This window comes from Schistocerca nitens, chromosome 6, assembly GCF_023898315.1.
Source record: "Schistocerca nitens isolate TAMUIC-IGC-003100 chromosome 6, iqSchNite1.1, whole genome shotgun sequence".
Classification (NCBI taxonomy): domain Eukaryota; kingdom Metazoa; phylum Arthropoda; class Insecta; order Orthoptera; family Acrididae; genus Schistocerca; species Schistocerca nitens.
The window spans coordinates 215,434,446-215,450,446 of record NC_064619.1 but is presented as its reverse complement, the minus strand read 5'-3'; the positions used below and the strand labels follow the sequence as shown (position 1 = coordinate 215,450,446).

The 16,001-nt window shown below is 35.7% G+C and overlaps 1 protein-coding gene across 4 annotated transcripts in view; it reads left to right on the top strand.

Annotated features, from left to right (window-relative positions):
* Nucleotides 1–9,964, top strand: part of LOC126262834 (SPRY domain-containing SOCS box protein 3) — a 98,793-nt gene extending 88,829 nt beyond the window's left edge. For 3 of the 4 annotated variants that reach the window (XM_049959687.1, XM_049959689.1, XM_049959691.1), the window contains one exon: nt 8,956–9,964. In XM_049959687.1, coding sequence (XP_049815644.1) covers nt 8,956–9,312 — 357 coding nt within the window. In that variant the 3' untranslated portion in view covers nt 9,313–9,964. The remainder of the gene's footprint in view (nt 1–8,955) is intronic. The other variant, XM_049959688.1, reaches the window with a different exon arrangement.
* Nucleotides 9,965–16,001: the final 6,037 nt, after the last annotated feature.

The following is a 16,001-nucleotide window of genomic DNA, read 5'->3' as shown; positions in this document are numbered from 1 at the left end:
AATTTTAACAGGATCAAGATGAAGTCCATCCTCTGCTAAAAAGTGTCCTAAGAAGTTTGTTTCCTTCACACAAAATTCACATTTGTCTTTATGCAGTTTAATGCCTGCATTTTCCAATCCCTATGTAAGTTGCTTCATTGCTTCATTATGTTCTTTTTTATTGTTTTTGTATAAATCAAAATATCATCTATAAAATTTCTACATTCTTAATTCCATTTAGGAGTTTACATGTGACTTGTTGAAAAACTTCTGGGGCTGAGGCTGAGCCAAATGGTGATCTTGGCCAAAATATTAAATTTTTAGAAGTTTTTTAAGACATTGATTTGCCAAACTCCTTTTCCACAGTCTAAACAAGTGAAATATTTTACTCCTCTCACCATTATACTACTTTCTCCCAGTGTCCTCATTTGATAGCAATGTCAAAAAATGTTTTTATTAATTTCACTTGAATCCAAGCAAATTCGAAGTTTCCTTTTCTTGTGTATGACTATCATAGGTGACACAGCAGGTGCAGCTACTTCTGCAGGCTTGATTAACCCATTTCAATCATTTTCTCCATTTCATCTCATATTTGGTTTCTCAATTTGTGTGGGTCCCTTGTTGGCTAATGGATCTTGAAGTCAGCCCCTTCTTTGTTGCTATGTCATGCTTAAAATCTTTAAGACATCGCTAGCTGAAATAACGTTCTCATCTGGAATTTTGACTCCTGTCATGTTTCTTTTTTTATCAGCTCTGCTCTTTTTATCAGATTCAGTTCTGAACATGTTTCTCATCCTGAGATTACCTGAAATCAAGCTCCACCACTAAAAACGTCCCATTTGCTAGCCTTTCCTAGTCTTACAGAAGAGCGTGGTTTCTCTCAGAACATCTATTGTACTTGTGTTACAGGTAAGTAGCTTTTTCGTCACAGAATCTGGTATTGTGGCATATGCTTTGTTTGCTGTTTTTCTGGTTATGATGTTACATTGCACACTTGTGTCAAGTTTGGCTTTTACTCTTACATCATTTTTAAAAATGACAGTTTTGCACCAGTCCTTATCAAAATTACAATTGTTTTGCAGAGCATTTATAAACATTTCTTTCTCCTCATTGGAAGATTGGAATCCATCCTTGGCAACATTTTTTTGCTATTTTTCTTTTAGTTTTACATTTGTTTGCAAAATGGCTCATTATGTGACAATTATGACACTTGCTTTTAAAACCTGGACATTTCTTAACATTATGGCTACCAGTGCAACTTGTACAATCTTTTATTATATTTATCTTTACATTAGCATATTGTCTTCCTTTGTTCCAGACTCCGCAGGACTGTGAATACCTACGACAATTTTGTCTCACAAAATTGTAGTCAATAAGTTTCCATAGTGACAAGCTTTGCTTTTATTAACAATAGTGTAAAATTTTCCAAACATTTCACCAGGTTTTTGTGGTAAGGAGTTCAATCCATACCTTTCAGATGTTACATTTACCTTTGGGACAAAGTAATCATCGAACATTTTCAATACCATTTGAAGGTTTGGTTCTTCACTGGCACCAAATTCAAACATATTATTTATAACCAAGGCATCAATATCAGTCATGGACATAACTGTTGCTAGTTGCATAATTCATGGTTTGGTTTTTATTTGTGTTGCCATTGTGTAGAACTCAATGTGTTGCTTCCACAGTTTCAGACACTCATCATGTTTTCTGTATTCAGCACCAATGGTTTCAACATGTGTAATCCCACCATTGGACTATTGTTTATCAGAATTTCACTTCCCATCATTGTATTTGTACCGTTGACAGACATTGTAGACACAAACTTTTTTTTTAAATTCTGAGACCATGTAACATGAACTGGTATATTGATGTAAGCAATACATAAAACTAGCTAAATGCATATATCTCATTGATCAGAATATAAGTACAATGATGGCACATATTATATATCACACTAGCAACATATCAAAGAATTGTTTCATGATGTTAATCCTGGATGAGAAAACTATTTGCAAAATCCCTTTATGTGCAGTATCTGGGCAATGCAGAGCACTATACAGAATTGTGGCTTGATGTAGTCATACAATCGAGTTGTATATGTCTGCAGTCCTGCCCAGCAGCTAAACTTGCTGCAGAAATAGTTACACCTGTGATCCTGCAGTATACTTATATAAGTATTGCCATGTAATGTGAATTATTAAGTCAAACATGTTGCAATAAAATGGAATAATAATAATAACTGATGAAAGGGGTTTCATTCTAATGAATAATTTATGTAAACAATACCAGATGGTTTAAATTGAATTAACTGATTTATCCAGACAGTCAAACATGGAAATCATTAAAAATGGTGGCCATACAACAAATTATTAAAATATGAAATAAAATGATCATAGTTTTCAGATGCAGTTAAGCTTATGTTTATGTGTACCTAGGATGACAGCAGACTCCTCAAACGCTATGCAAATATACTGGTATGCAAAAAAATAGAGTCCCATTCCATTAACTAAACATGACTTGTTTGCCAATTCATAAATATTTAAAGTGCACTCATGACAATGAACATACTAACACACATGAATTCACAAGAAGATTCTCGTACTCTATCCAGTATGAATTCCAAAAGAGTGACTGAAATAAATTATAGTTCAATCTCACACATCCTCTAATACTCAAAAAATGTTGAAGTTCCAGTCAGCTATCAGAGTTTATTTATTTATTTTTTATTTATTTTATTATCCATCTTTAGGCATTAAAAATGCAATTGATGTCATCATTTGTGTACATATATAGTTTACATAACTAACAGAAGTGGTGTAATATATTGTAGATCATTATTGTCTAATAAGATATAAAAATTTGTCCTTGATGCTGCACAAGGTATTTGCATTATATTTACATGTATAAGTTTAATCTAAGTGAAAGTATATTAGTACCGGTACTTAAGATCATCTTTAGTGCACATTATAAACTCTTCTATTGTATAAAAAGCTTTTTCTCTAAGCCATTTCTTTGTGACACTTTTAAACTCATTCAGTGACACATTATGTGCCTCTATTGGCAACATGTTAAATAGTTTTACTCCCATGTACCTGTAACTATCTTGAGTTTTCTTTAGTCTAGCAACTGGGATGTCAATTTGCTGTTTTATACGTGTGTCATGGAGATGGATAGATTTCGTAGTTTGTGACTGTGTTGGTTTTCTTTTGTGTGTATCAGACAACTTAGTATAAAGAGGGCTGCAACTATTAGTATTTTTAGATTTTTGAAATATGGTCTACAAGACTCGTTATTTCTGATTCCATGGATGCATCTGACTGCCTTCCTTTGCCAAATGAAAACTTGTTTCGTTCCGGGTGAGTTTCCCCACAACAAAGTGGCATATGTTAAATGGGTGTGGAAAAAGGCATAGTATGCATTGAGTAATAACTACCACTGACACATGACCTTAGTTTGCCTAACAAATATGTCACACGTGCTAACTTAGTACAAATATAATCGGTATGACTCTTCCACGTTAATTTTGAGTCAAGATGGATCCCAAGTAGTTTAGCTGAGACACAATCAATCTCATCACTCTTAACACACAAGCTAAAGAGAATATTTATATGCAAGTCATTGAGTTGGAACCACTTGATGGCTGCTCTGAGATGAGCCTCACTTTCCTCGTTTAATTTTCCTAAATCTTTCCCTGCTGTAACAAAAGTTGTATCATCTGCATAGAGTGTGGATTTACATAACATGGTGCTGGGCAAGTCATTTACATATATTATAAAAAGTGAAGGTCCAACCACATAGCCTTGTGGTACACCCTGCATGATATCCAAGACATTTGACCTCATATTGTTAAAATGCACAATTTGTTTTCTGTCGCTCATATAGGATCTGATCAGAGATAGTTCTGAGCCTCTAATACCATAGCAGTGCAGTTTTTCTAGTAGTATCCTGTGACTGACAGAGTCAAATGCCTTGCTGAGGTCCACAAGAGTAGCATTAACTGATAATCCTGATTTGAATGATGACAATATATATGAAACAACATCTTCAACTGCTTTTGCCATTGACAGGTTGGAAGTTTAAGTCCCACTTGACTCAGAAATTTTGTAAACACAAATGAATGCCACTTGCCATCCAGAAATCAACACTACCAGATCCATGATGTAGAATGTTTTGCTCCAAACTTGGCTTTCAAACACAAAGTGTTTCCCAACTCAGCTTCACAATACCTTCCTTGCTCCCAAGAGCCACTCAGAACGCTGGAGTGTGTATCCGCTATTGCCAATGAGAACTTGTTTTTCCTCACTGTACCTGCACACAAAATAAAAAAAAAAAAATGGACCACCATTTGCATAAGAGTAATGTTACAACTTAGATATATGGCTCAAATGCAAGATCATTTTCTCCCAGTTCCACTGTAGAGATCAGACACAATATTCTTCACATAGAAGTTTAGTATAAATAATTAAACATATATCTAGCACATATGTGCTTATAACACTCTAGGTAACCCAGAAATGCTTCACAGTTGTTTAATATGTATAGGAGTTGGCTGTATTTCCTAATCTCCTTTTTCTCCTTCTCTCTGTCCACCTCCTCCCCCCTCTCTCTGCCCTTCTCCTCCTCCCTCTTTCTCTGCCCATCCCGTACTTCACCCTCTCTCTGTCAGTTGCCTTCCCCTGTCTCTGTTTGTCTCCTCTTCCTGCTTCTCTCCAACTTTGAGCCTTGTTTATTGTAATTGCCAACTAATCCTTGATTGTGGCTGAAATTGGTTAAAATGAATGAGTGAATCAGTTGGAATCATTTATATACAGTATGTGAGAGATCTCTCCTGCTGCTGCACCTGTGAGTATAGTAGCTTCATTGACAGTGTTTCACATAGTCTTAATCCATAAACGATTAGGATTACACATTTTTAGATGATTCAGATTCCATAGTAATATTCTAAATACAACTTCCCTGTTTTCCTTTAAAACTGACTGAGAGGAAGAAAACAAAAATGACACATAGTTGTGAATACATTTTTTGTCCAAAATTATATACAGGGTGAGTCGTGTAAGACATAACACCCCCATTCTTCCAGGGGCGATTGCACGTATCGACAAGCAGTGTTCGGCGAATCATAGCCAACTATGGGGCACATACTTTGGTACAAGCACAATAATCACAATATTTATATTGACCAAGATAATGAGGCAAGTACATGTTTTTTAAATGGGATGCTATACTTTTTTTACCATCATTCAAACGTTCTGGAAAAGAAGCGTATAGTGATGTAACACATGTTGCTATTGTGATTCAAACTTTGCTTAAAAGGCGCTGGGAAATATTGTACAATTGAAGGTCGAGGTGGTCAGAAGAGGCTGCAGACTGTAAACACGCCTCGTGTGACCCGAAGACCGAGTTGCCATGCCCTATGCAGCATGCTCGGCCTACGCTACATAGATAAATCCTCATCCGCCCTCTTCAAGATACACCATAGGTACAAGGGTGGCAAGATGTGTTTCATATTTAACTGTGGCACATGCTAGCTAATTGCATATCAAAAGGGGATTATGAGAACTATGCCAAATGCATGGACATTCCCAGGCTGAAATGAATAGTTATTATGTGAACATAGCAACCACTTTATCACGCAGTTTCTCATTTAAGCTTTGCCCCCTTCCTGCTTATATGTCACACCTGATGCACAGTAAGCCGCTGATAATGTTATTGATGGATGCATCATGGAAAGTCTTCACTAGGTGACGCCTGAGTGTGTCTGTGGGGTAACAAAGTGTCTGCTGTGAAACTATTGTTTCCACAGATAGTATTGGACATTACAATAAGAGAGAATACACATTTGATAAGATAATCATTTTATTCACTTTCATATGCTGACCACCACCCACCAAACAATGCGACAGAAGGACAACCTACGTGGTATACACATTGCTCACACACGTTACATTTATACTTCAAGGATGTTACTGGTCATTGATACATATCGTTTAATAATACATTGGTACCTATTAATAACCTTCACAATTCTTAGTGTTCTTAACAGAACACGGCGTTGTACTTAACTTAAGCATGTACTCAAATGGTTTACCCTTGAATGCAAGACACATCTGTAATCGACGTTCAAGAGAATGGGTAACAGATGAAATGTCAGTAGATGATATGGCAGAACAAGCTGTGATGATTCAGCAGCGCATATCATCTGGCATTGTTGAGGATTCGTGGTAGACCGCATCTTTCAGTGTTCCCCACAAAAATAAATCAAGTGGGGTCAAATTGGAGGACCTGACAGGCCACTGTACTGCAGCATTCCGTCCGATCTAGCGGTCAGGAAATGTCTCGTTCAATATTTGACTTGCAACATGTGAGGAGTGAGCTGGGCAGTCGTCATGTTGGAACCACATACACAGGTGCTCATTGAGTGGTATCTCCTCTAGCAGAATGAGTAGAATGTTCCTAAGAAAGTCTCCATACTTATTTCCATTTAATACTCCTGTAATGAAATAAGGTCCTACGATGTAATTTCCTACAATGCCGCACCACACGTTGACGCGCCATGGCCTTTGGTGCTGTACCTGATGCAGCCAATATGGGTTCTCAGCTGCCCAGTAGCGCATGTTACATAAATTTACATTCCCGTGATTAGTGAATGTTGGAATGCGCATGACACTCGTCTGGCTGTCCCCACAGTCCGCGGCAATATGTCTCGTGCCACAGTGAGGATCGATAAATGTAATGGCCAGAACAGCCTCTTCGTGGTCTCTGTCGGTCACAGTCTTCTTCCTCCTCCTTTGTTTGCTGTTAAAGCTGCCTGTTTGCACTAGTGTAGTAATCATTCTTGCAATGGCCTGGCGAGTAGGACATCAATGATCAGGATACATATCCCTGTACCACCGTATGGTTTCGACAGCATTCCTAAGGCATTTGCCATACAGAAGTAACATGTCTAACTTCTCCTGATTTGCGTACATATCTGGACATAAAGTTCCAGCAGCAACTACGTCTGGATAGGAGACACACGTCCTACTGGTTCAACGTCGCACGACCTACTAGTTGTACGATGCGGCCTGCTTTCTGGGTGTTTACAGTCTGCAGCCGCTTCCGACCGCCTCGACCTTCAATCGTACAATATTTCCCAGCGTCTTTTAAGCCAAGTTTGAATCACAATATCGACATGTGTTACATCACTATACACGTCTTTTAAAGCACGTTCGAATGATGGAAAAAAAAAGTATAGAGTCCCATTTAAAAAACATGTATTTGCCTCATTATCTCGGTCAATATAAATGTTGTGATTATTGTGCATGTACCAATGTATGTTTCCCATAGTCCACTATGATTCACCGAAAACTGCTTGCCGATTTGTGCAATTGCCCCCGGAATAAAGGGGGTGTTACGTCTTACATGACTCACCCTGTATAAAGAGAAAGAATATACTTGGGAGAATCAGTCTGTCTAATGGTACCAAATGTTCTGCTATCATAGTTAAAACCAGGAGAAAGAAAACAAAACCATACATTTACACAGCACAGCATTTTCTTTCTGGCACTTGGTTTTAACAGAAAATGAAAACATGTACATTATTGTTTAAAGACATATATAGCCTATGTCCTTATGAATATTTATTAGAGTATTGTATAAAATTTGAAGTAAATTGGTCAAGAATTTTTCAAGATTTTTGGTAACAACATTACTTTGGGAACAGCCTTAAATGATGACTTCTCATAATATAGCAGTATACAGAAAATGTAATAAAGAATACATACTAAAACATATGAAAATATAAACTTGGCTTGCTTAACTGATGCATCTTTTCATGCTAAGTCTATTGATGGTATTAAATCATATGAATAATTTACTGTTTTCAAGTTGCATATATTTTTAATATTGGCCAACTTAACTTTTAGTTCAATAAATCTAAAACCGTTAATAATTTATGTAAATGTAACATGGTAAAGTATGGGGAGACCTGAGAATTGCTATACTGCTTTTTTCTGTGTAACTGTGGTGAATCTGATGATCTACTGCAGTTAAATAATACAAAAGATATAAAAAATTTTAATAACTCCACAAATAAAATGTGTACAAATATATGGCATTCAGGAATGATAGCTGGAGTCCTAAGCTATTATCCAATATCTTGTTTATAAAGATCACTTGCGGTGATCAGCATTTTTTAAAATTCAATGATGGTTGTCAGACAAACTTATTTTTGTGATATTTATAATATTATTGTCTCATATGCACCTCAGAGCCATTGATTACCAACTTGCACTACAATGAAACATCAAATTATTGCAGAATAAAGAAGTATGTAAATATCATCATCTTCCAAAATGTAGAAAAAGCTGCCATTGTACCAGATATACACCTCTAACCGCTGGGTGCTTCCTATTTCTTAGGAAAAACCAGCCTATCATCTGTTTTTGACAGCTCCCTGGTCGGTGCTCTGCCCACCATCAAAGCGCCAGCCATCGTGTCTCACCTCAGCCAAAACAATTAAATTCCGCATGTCAAAACATTAATTTGGCTGGTTTCTTGCCAGCATATAGATTTCTTTACATCCTGACTAATGTAATATTTGGCACTTAGAACATTTTCCACTTCCACTCTCCAGATAAGATTATGTAATTACTTTCTTTCATCAAAAATCACTGTGGATCATCTTTAGCAAGTTTATTGAAGAATCATAATGAGACATTGTTTCTAAAAACAGAATAAAATCTTCCCAAATAAATAGTCACACTTCAATCTGATCAACCAACCTGTATAAGTATACCAACAGAATAAGTATATTCATTTTATCAAGTGACTCAGATCCTGTTTATGGTGGATACTTCACAAACATCATAAAGAATGGTGTGAGCAAAGACTCCACCATACAGTGGAGTTGTTACCAATGAATATGTACATAACTTTAAGAAAACGTAACAAATTAATACTATGTTTCACCTTAACGTTTCATTATTTTTACAGGAGAATGAATCTACAACTATTGGAATCTTATTTGATGGGATAGCAGGAACACTTACATACTACAAGGATGGGGCTTGCCTTGGTGTTGCTTTCAGAGGCCTTAATGAGGTGCGTGAGCCCCTGTATCCCATTGTTTGTTCAACTGCAGCAAAGACTGAAATGACATTAATAACAACAAAACGTGATTTTGTAAACCTGCAAGATCGTTGCCGAGCTATCATTCTGAAGTATGTGCGCACACGGAGTGACCTACAGCTTCTTAAACTACCAAAAAGTATCAAGGAATATTTGTCTGAGACTCTAACAGACACTGTTCAAATATTCAAGCCATGCAATGAATATGTGCATATAGTGTGATATTAATGAATTACTCAGGTATTTGTATGAGAAGTACATAGTTTGTTTTATTTATTGATTTGTTTTTAATTTTATGTGGACATGCAAAATTGTTGTTACAGGTGTGATTACAGCACACGTTTTAATGCTCATCTGGATGGTACAGTGATGTAAACTGGCAAACAGGTAAAATAAGGGAAAGGCTGCTACTCACTTATAATGGATAACAGAAAACAGTATTCACACTAGCTTTTGAGCAATGGTTCTTTTTCCAGCAATAGCACACATACACACACACAGCCACACAGACATCCAAACGCATGCTTGCTGTAGTGATGGGAGTGTGCATTTGGGTTTGTGTGTCAATGTGTGTGTAAATGTGTGTACTACTGCTAGAGAAAGAGCTATTGCTCAAAAGCTAGTGTGAATGTTCTTTTCTGTTGTGTGTTTATATGCTCCATGCATTGATCTGCTACAGGTGAGTGGTTGCCTTTCCTTTATTTTACATTTTGCTCCAGCCAGGAATTTCCATTATTGTTAAACTGGCAAACAGTTGGATATTGTAGCTTGATACTTCTTATTAAATTCTGACTGTGAACAATATCCTCAGAAGTTTCTTACCTGAAACAATACTCATTGTAAAGGTCAACAACTGGTGATAATCATTAAAAAATAATGTTTGATGTAATGATTGTAAATTGATAAAAATACTGCAAAAATCTGCATTTTATGCACACAAAATTTTAAAATGTGCATACCTTTACAAATATATCACATTAAATTGTATACTTAGATATTTGTTCTAAGGGACTCAAGTACTCTTACCTACAGTTAATTAGATGGGAAAAGTAAGAAAACTCAAGTCCATCGCTGTTGTTATGTTTCAGAAACTTTATTCTGCATGTGAGAATGTAGTTAATGTTTCCAGTGTATAATGTTTATATAAAGCTAATAGTTGACAGTATAAGCAAATGTGAACTATTAAGAATGAATTAACTAATATATTCACCAGTGTGAGGCAGATGTGCCACAGAAGAAGTATTTGTGTAACCAAACACCAAATCTAGGGCATCTTGGACTGCTGTTTCTTATGCAACTAGAAAGTACAATAACAGAAACCAATAAAGTACTGTAATACTAGCAAAATAGCAGGCATATGGGATAAGAATGACTGAGAAGGATTACTTGATTAGCAGTTAGCTAATGAAATATAAACATAAATTGGGGTAGTTAAGTACAAACAATGTTACTCAGTGAGAAATTAAAGAAAACAAAAGGGAAGAATGGATAATATAAGAGAAATATGAGGGACAGGAAAGAGCTAAGAAGAGAGGGCATCTGTTAAGTTGAAATGGTGTAAGAGAGCAAAGGGAGGAGGGTGAGAGATCAGAAACTGAAAGTTAGGTAGCTAGGTAGAAAAGTGGGACAGAAGACTGAAAATAGTGGTATCCAAATGTCAAACTGCATCCAATATAATCTCAGAAGGCACCTCAATATGGAGGTGATGGCATATAAGCCTACTTCCTTAAACAATTTTCTGTGTAGTAAGGTCATTTCCAGGGGCACTGCAGGGCTATGAATTTGGGGTAACAACACTATAGTGAGCCCAAGCATACAGAATTAATTTCAGCTAATTTCAGATATTGGCTGTAGGGTTATTTAGGTGAAATTGGAAGCAGGTACCTTCTACGAAATACAGCTTACACTGAAGTTATTATACACCACTTTTTGCCCATCTACATTAATATGCTGCAAACCATTCCAAAATGCATGGCAGAGACTGCTTTCAGTTGTATCAGAAAGTACAGCTTCTTCCCATTCCATTCACATATGAGCATGGGAAGAAGGACTGTTTAAACACCTCTGTGCACACTGTAATTAATCTAATCTCATCCTTGCAAAACCTATGGGAGTGAAATGTAGTGTTTTGTAGTATATGCCTAGATTCATCATTTAAAACTGGTTCTTCAAACTTTGTGGGCAGCCTTTCTCAAGACAGCCTATGTCTATTTTCAAGTGTTTGCCAATTCAATTTCTTCAGCCTCTCCATGACACAAGCCACAGGTCAAGCAAACCTGTGACTATTTGTGCTGCTCTTCTCAGTATACATTCAATATCCCCCCTCAGTCCTAATTAGTTGGGAATTCTACCCACTTGAGCAGTATACGAGTGCGGGTTGCATGAGTTTTGTAAGCAGTCTTCTGTGTAGAATGATTGCAGTTACCTAGTATTCTACCAATGAACTGATGCCTGCCACCTACTTTACATATGACAGAATTTACATGATAGTTCCATTTCATGTCCCTTTAAATTGTTACAGTCAGGTATTTGTGAGTTGACCAATTCCAGTTGTGGGTCATTGATATAGCAGTCGTAGGATACTACATTTTTTGTTTTGTGAAGTGCACAGTTTTTAGTGTGAAGATAAAGTGATGATCTTTCAGGGACTCACAGTTATGTATTACACACATGAAACACACTAACTCTGTTCAATTATACTCTCATTTTATATCAGTTAATTGCCACTTTGCAAGATTTTTATCATCATTGGTCCCCCTTTATTGATATGAAAAATAAACTTCTCCCTTCCACTGCCTAGAACATATATTTATGCTCTATAATCTCTTACGCATATGGCATCTCTTGCACTGAACATTTCCTTTGCTAAATCTGACAGCATGCTCTTTTCCATTTTTGACATCTAAAACCTCAAAGCAATCCACTTGGAGAGTGGCTTTGTTAAATTTCAACTCTGTAGTTTTCTTTTTTATGTGGCTAATTCAGTGGTTATACCTTAATGAACATTATTTCTATATTTCTTCATGTATCTTCTCAAGAATATGAGACTTTGGCCATTTGGCTTTATGTGGCATCAACCTCTCTGGAAGCTAGATTTGTGGTCCTCTAGTTGCCCATAATATAAAGAGGGGATAATGTATTCAGACTGACACTTTCACCCAGTCATATAAAATGAAGTCATATTTCTCTGGGAAGCTCATCTATTACTCAGAAAATATGGCAGACAGATTGATGTTACTACACTTGGCAATAAATCATGACTGCTGTGTGAAGTGAGCAATAAGTCTCCTGCATTCATATTATTAATTTTTACAAAATATTCTTCCTGCATGACCAGTAGCAGGCTTTCAGTAATACCTGAATCAATATCACCAAATAATTGGGAGTTCTAGAAGCAGTTGAAGGTTTCTTCATTCTGTAATTCATACATTGCAATAATCCCAATGCCAAGCCCACCTTTTGTTCCTATAACCTATTCCACTATTGCCTTCAGGATTGTTGTGAGATGGGAAGCATTTAACAGCATTTAGTATATGCTATCAAATCTCTTCTTACATCAGTACGGTAAGTATTAGTTGATGCAGGAAAACAGCATGGCATTTAATGCTGTCCACTGAATACTAGTACTATCAGACACTACTAATGCTCTCTCTTTCACTAATCTTTTCATCCCCTTTCCCCCTTCTTCTCCTTCATTATATATATATATATATATATATATATATATATATATATATATATATATATTCAATCTCTAGTGTTCCTTACTGTTCTCATCTATTGCCTACTTAACCCTACAAACACTCTCATATGATAACAATTTTTTTTTTGCATGCCTTCTCTCATGTGTGCTCTATTGGCGAAAGAAGGCATAGTTGTGAGAGCTTGTATTGATTTCACAGAGCGCTTTTTATCCATTCCAGAATTTTTATTTTTCTGGTAAGACTAACTACTTCAAAATTAGATTTTTTAGTATTTCTTTCAGACTTTTTTTTTTCATTTGCTATTTTTTTCGTTTTTCAGCTCTGTGCAACATACATTTAAGATTCCATAATGTGCATCAATGTATTTGAAACACTTTCAAGTATGACATCACTGAAATAACATAATTGTACAGTTGCAAAAATATACCTGAAGGTAAATTTCATTCAGTGTCTGCTTTGGGATGAATAATTCAGATCACTGTATTAGACATTTCAGGACATATCACTATATATTTACACTTACCCCAAGTTACAAAATTGTTGGTGACAATTATCATCATTCATAAAAGCATAATTTGCATGTCAACATTTTGGAAAATTATCTGGGATATGATTGTTATAAGTAACTAGGAATGAAGTGTGAAGTAGTTAACTATTCTGCATACTAAAACACAGTAAATTTTTTACACGTCCAAAAATTTCACACTAAATCTTATGTTAATAATACATGTTGTAATAGGTGGGTGGAAAAAGGCATTTTTGTCAACTGACATGTAGAAAATGTGCAAATCATACGTGAAGGACCCTCAAGTACTGCAGTGTCAAGACAGAGTATGCATTCTCTGCTGAGGTGAATCTGCTAACATATTTGGAATCAGTGCAACACCAAAAAATGTCTGCAAGACCGTAGTGAATATTCTTACAATTGCTTTTCTCAAATAAACTGCCTTTGAAATTACGGTACACTTGCTTAAATCCTAAATTTAGTTTACTACAGAAATAAGACTTCACCAGAGCAACCATAAGCCAGTTACTCAGTTGATATACTTATCAGTTAATGCAGATACAGAACAAGACCATCACCATGTGTATTTTGTCTCTACAGAGAATACAAAATGGAATGTAAAGGTGGACAGGGCTGCTAATGCATATATACCACACAAAAACAAATGTATGTAGAGTGCAAACAAGAAGCAGTATCCACGAAAGCATTAATGCAGTCAACAGAAAAAATAGATAACTAATGTGGAATAGCTTATTGTATGAATGTTTATGAGCTGCTAAAAAAACTATGTTGGACTTGTTACATTTCGAAAACAGTATTCTTTGAAATGTGTAATCGGAAAGCATCTTGTGGACTGAAGTCAATTATCTTTCAGTTCAAGCTTACAGTCCATCTGTTAAGCATGATCAGGTAACTCAACTCTGTACGAAAGATAAGCAATTAGATTTGGATCTCAATGTGGCAGAACAATTTTAACTACTCGTAACTGATCATTGTGGCAAATGCTCTGAATAAAAACAGAAATTGCATCTCAGCCTTTTGTAATGATCAATATTCTTTTACTATCTGATGACAAGAATTATACGTCTTACCTGAGTTTTCAATGTTATGAGCTCTCTTTAATAAAATCCATATTTTTCAGTTTGTAAAGATTATGTTAAAACATAGACACTTGCAGAAGAATATTAGGCTGGTATCTTTCATATGGCATAATGGGATGTTTAACAAATTGCCATTTTCGTTCAGACACTCTGAAGTAATCTTGTAAACTCATATGCTGCAAGGAACTGTACTAAAATTAATTAAATATAGTGATTTGTTGATAAACTGTGTGTCTCAGTTATTAGTTGAACGATAAGGAAATGACAGTTTAAAAGTTAATGTTTCTGTCATTGAGGACAGTGCACTCAAATGTATTATGTGACATGAGATAATACTTGGCAGGAAGATACTGCAGAAGTTCATAAATTAAAACAATTAAGAGAAGTAAAATGTGGCCACATGCCATCCATAGATAACTATTTTTGTATGCAGTTCAAATATTTGTAAACAGTAGTTCTTAATAATGCTGGGTGTTCATAAAAAGGACAGTTTTGAAAAATAACTTTTGTACTTTAATATCAATTGGTTTTTAAATAATTACTTAATGTCTGTAACTGATCTGCATACAGCAGACAACTACTTGATAATATAGTTAACCATATTAGTAATTCAAAACTGTATAAAGATCACAATTTTATATGAATTACACCTATCACTAGCTGCAGTCTAATTAAACTGCAAAACATAGACCGTGGATATCTTCAGCTCGTGCCATATTAAAACAGGTGCAATATGTTTAAAACCATTGCTGATTTAATGATGTGTGTGGATGACAATTGTTACACAGTGGCCTGTGTATGAGTTCATCGGAGAAATGTGCAATTTATAATTTGTAATTCGTTGTTTTCATTAAATGTGTCCATGTAAAATCTCGTTTTTATTATTCATCAGTGTTCATGATCTCAAAGAAACATGTGGTAAATGTTTTCCACAGGATTGCAGAATGTTTCACATTGAACTTCATGGTTATCAGAGCCCTTCTTGAATTATTTTGTTTCAAATACAGGTAATATTTAACTAACAATATCTCTATGCAATTCCTAAACTTAAACTGAAAAACAAACGTATTTCATATGCAGCAGAGCAGTACAGAACCCTAGTCTGGTAGCAATTTGTACAGGCCTATTACTGAGCACTTAAGTGAACTAACTGCATGTGACAGACATAAGTCAAATAATATCTTTTTAAACTCAAAAAAGTCAAGTATGGTCTTATGTTCTACCTCCAACATTAGAAACTCAAGAATTAGATAAAATTAATGTCTTGCTGCAATTCTGAAAGAGAATCAAATTAATGGTGATCTTTGGACAACTAAAGTCATCTCACCAACTTCTTGATGGGATATCCAAGATGCAATACTTTTTCATGTAAGTCATTGTTGTTGTTGTTGTTGTTGTGGTCTTCAGTCCTGAGACTGGTTTGATGCAGCTTTCCATGCTACTCTATCCTGTGCAAGCTTCTTCATCTCCCAGTACCTACTGCAACCTACATCCTTCTGAATCTGCTTAGTGTATTCATCTCTTGGTCTCCCCCTACAATTTTTACCCTCCACGATGCCCTCCAATACTAAATTGGTGATCCCTACGTAAGTCATAGCTTGT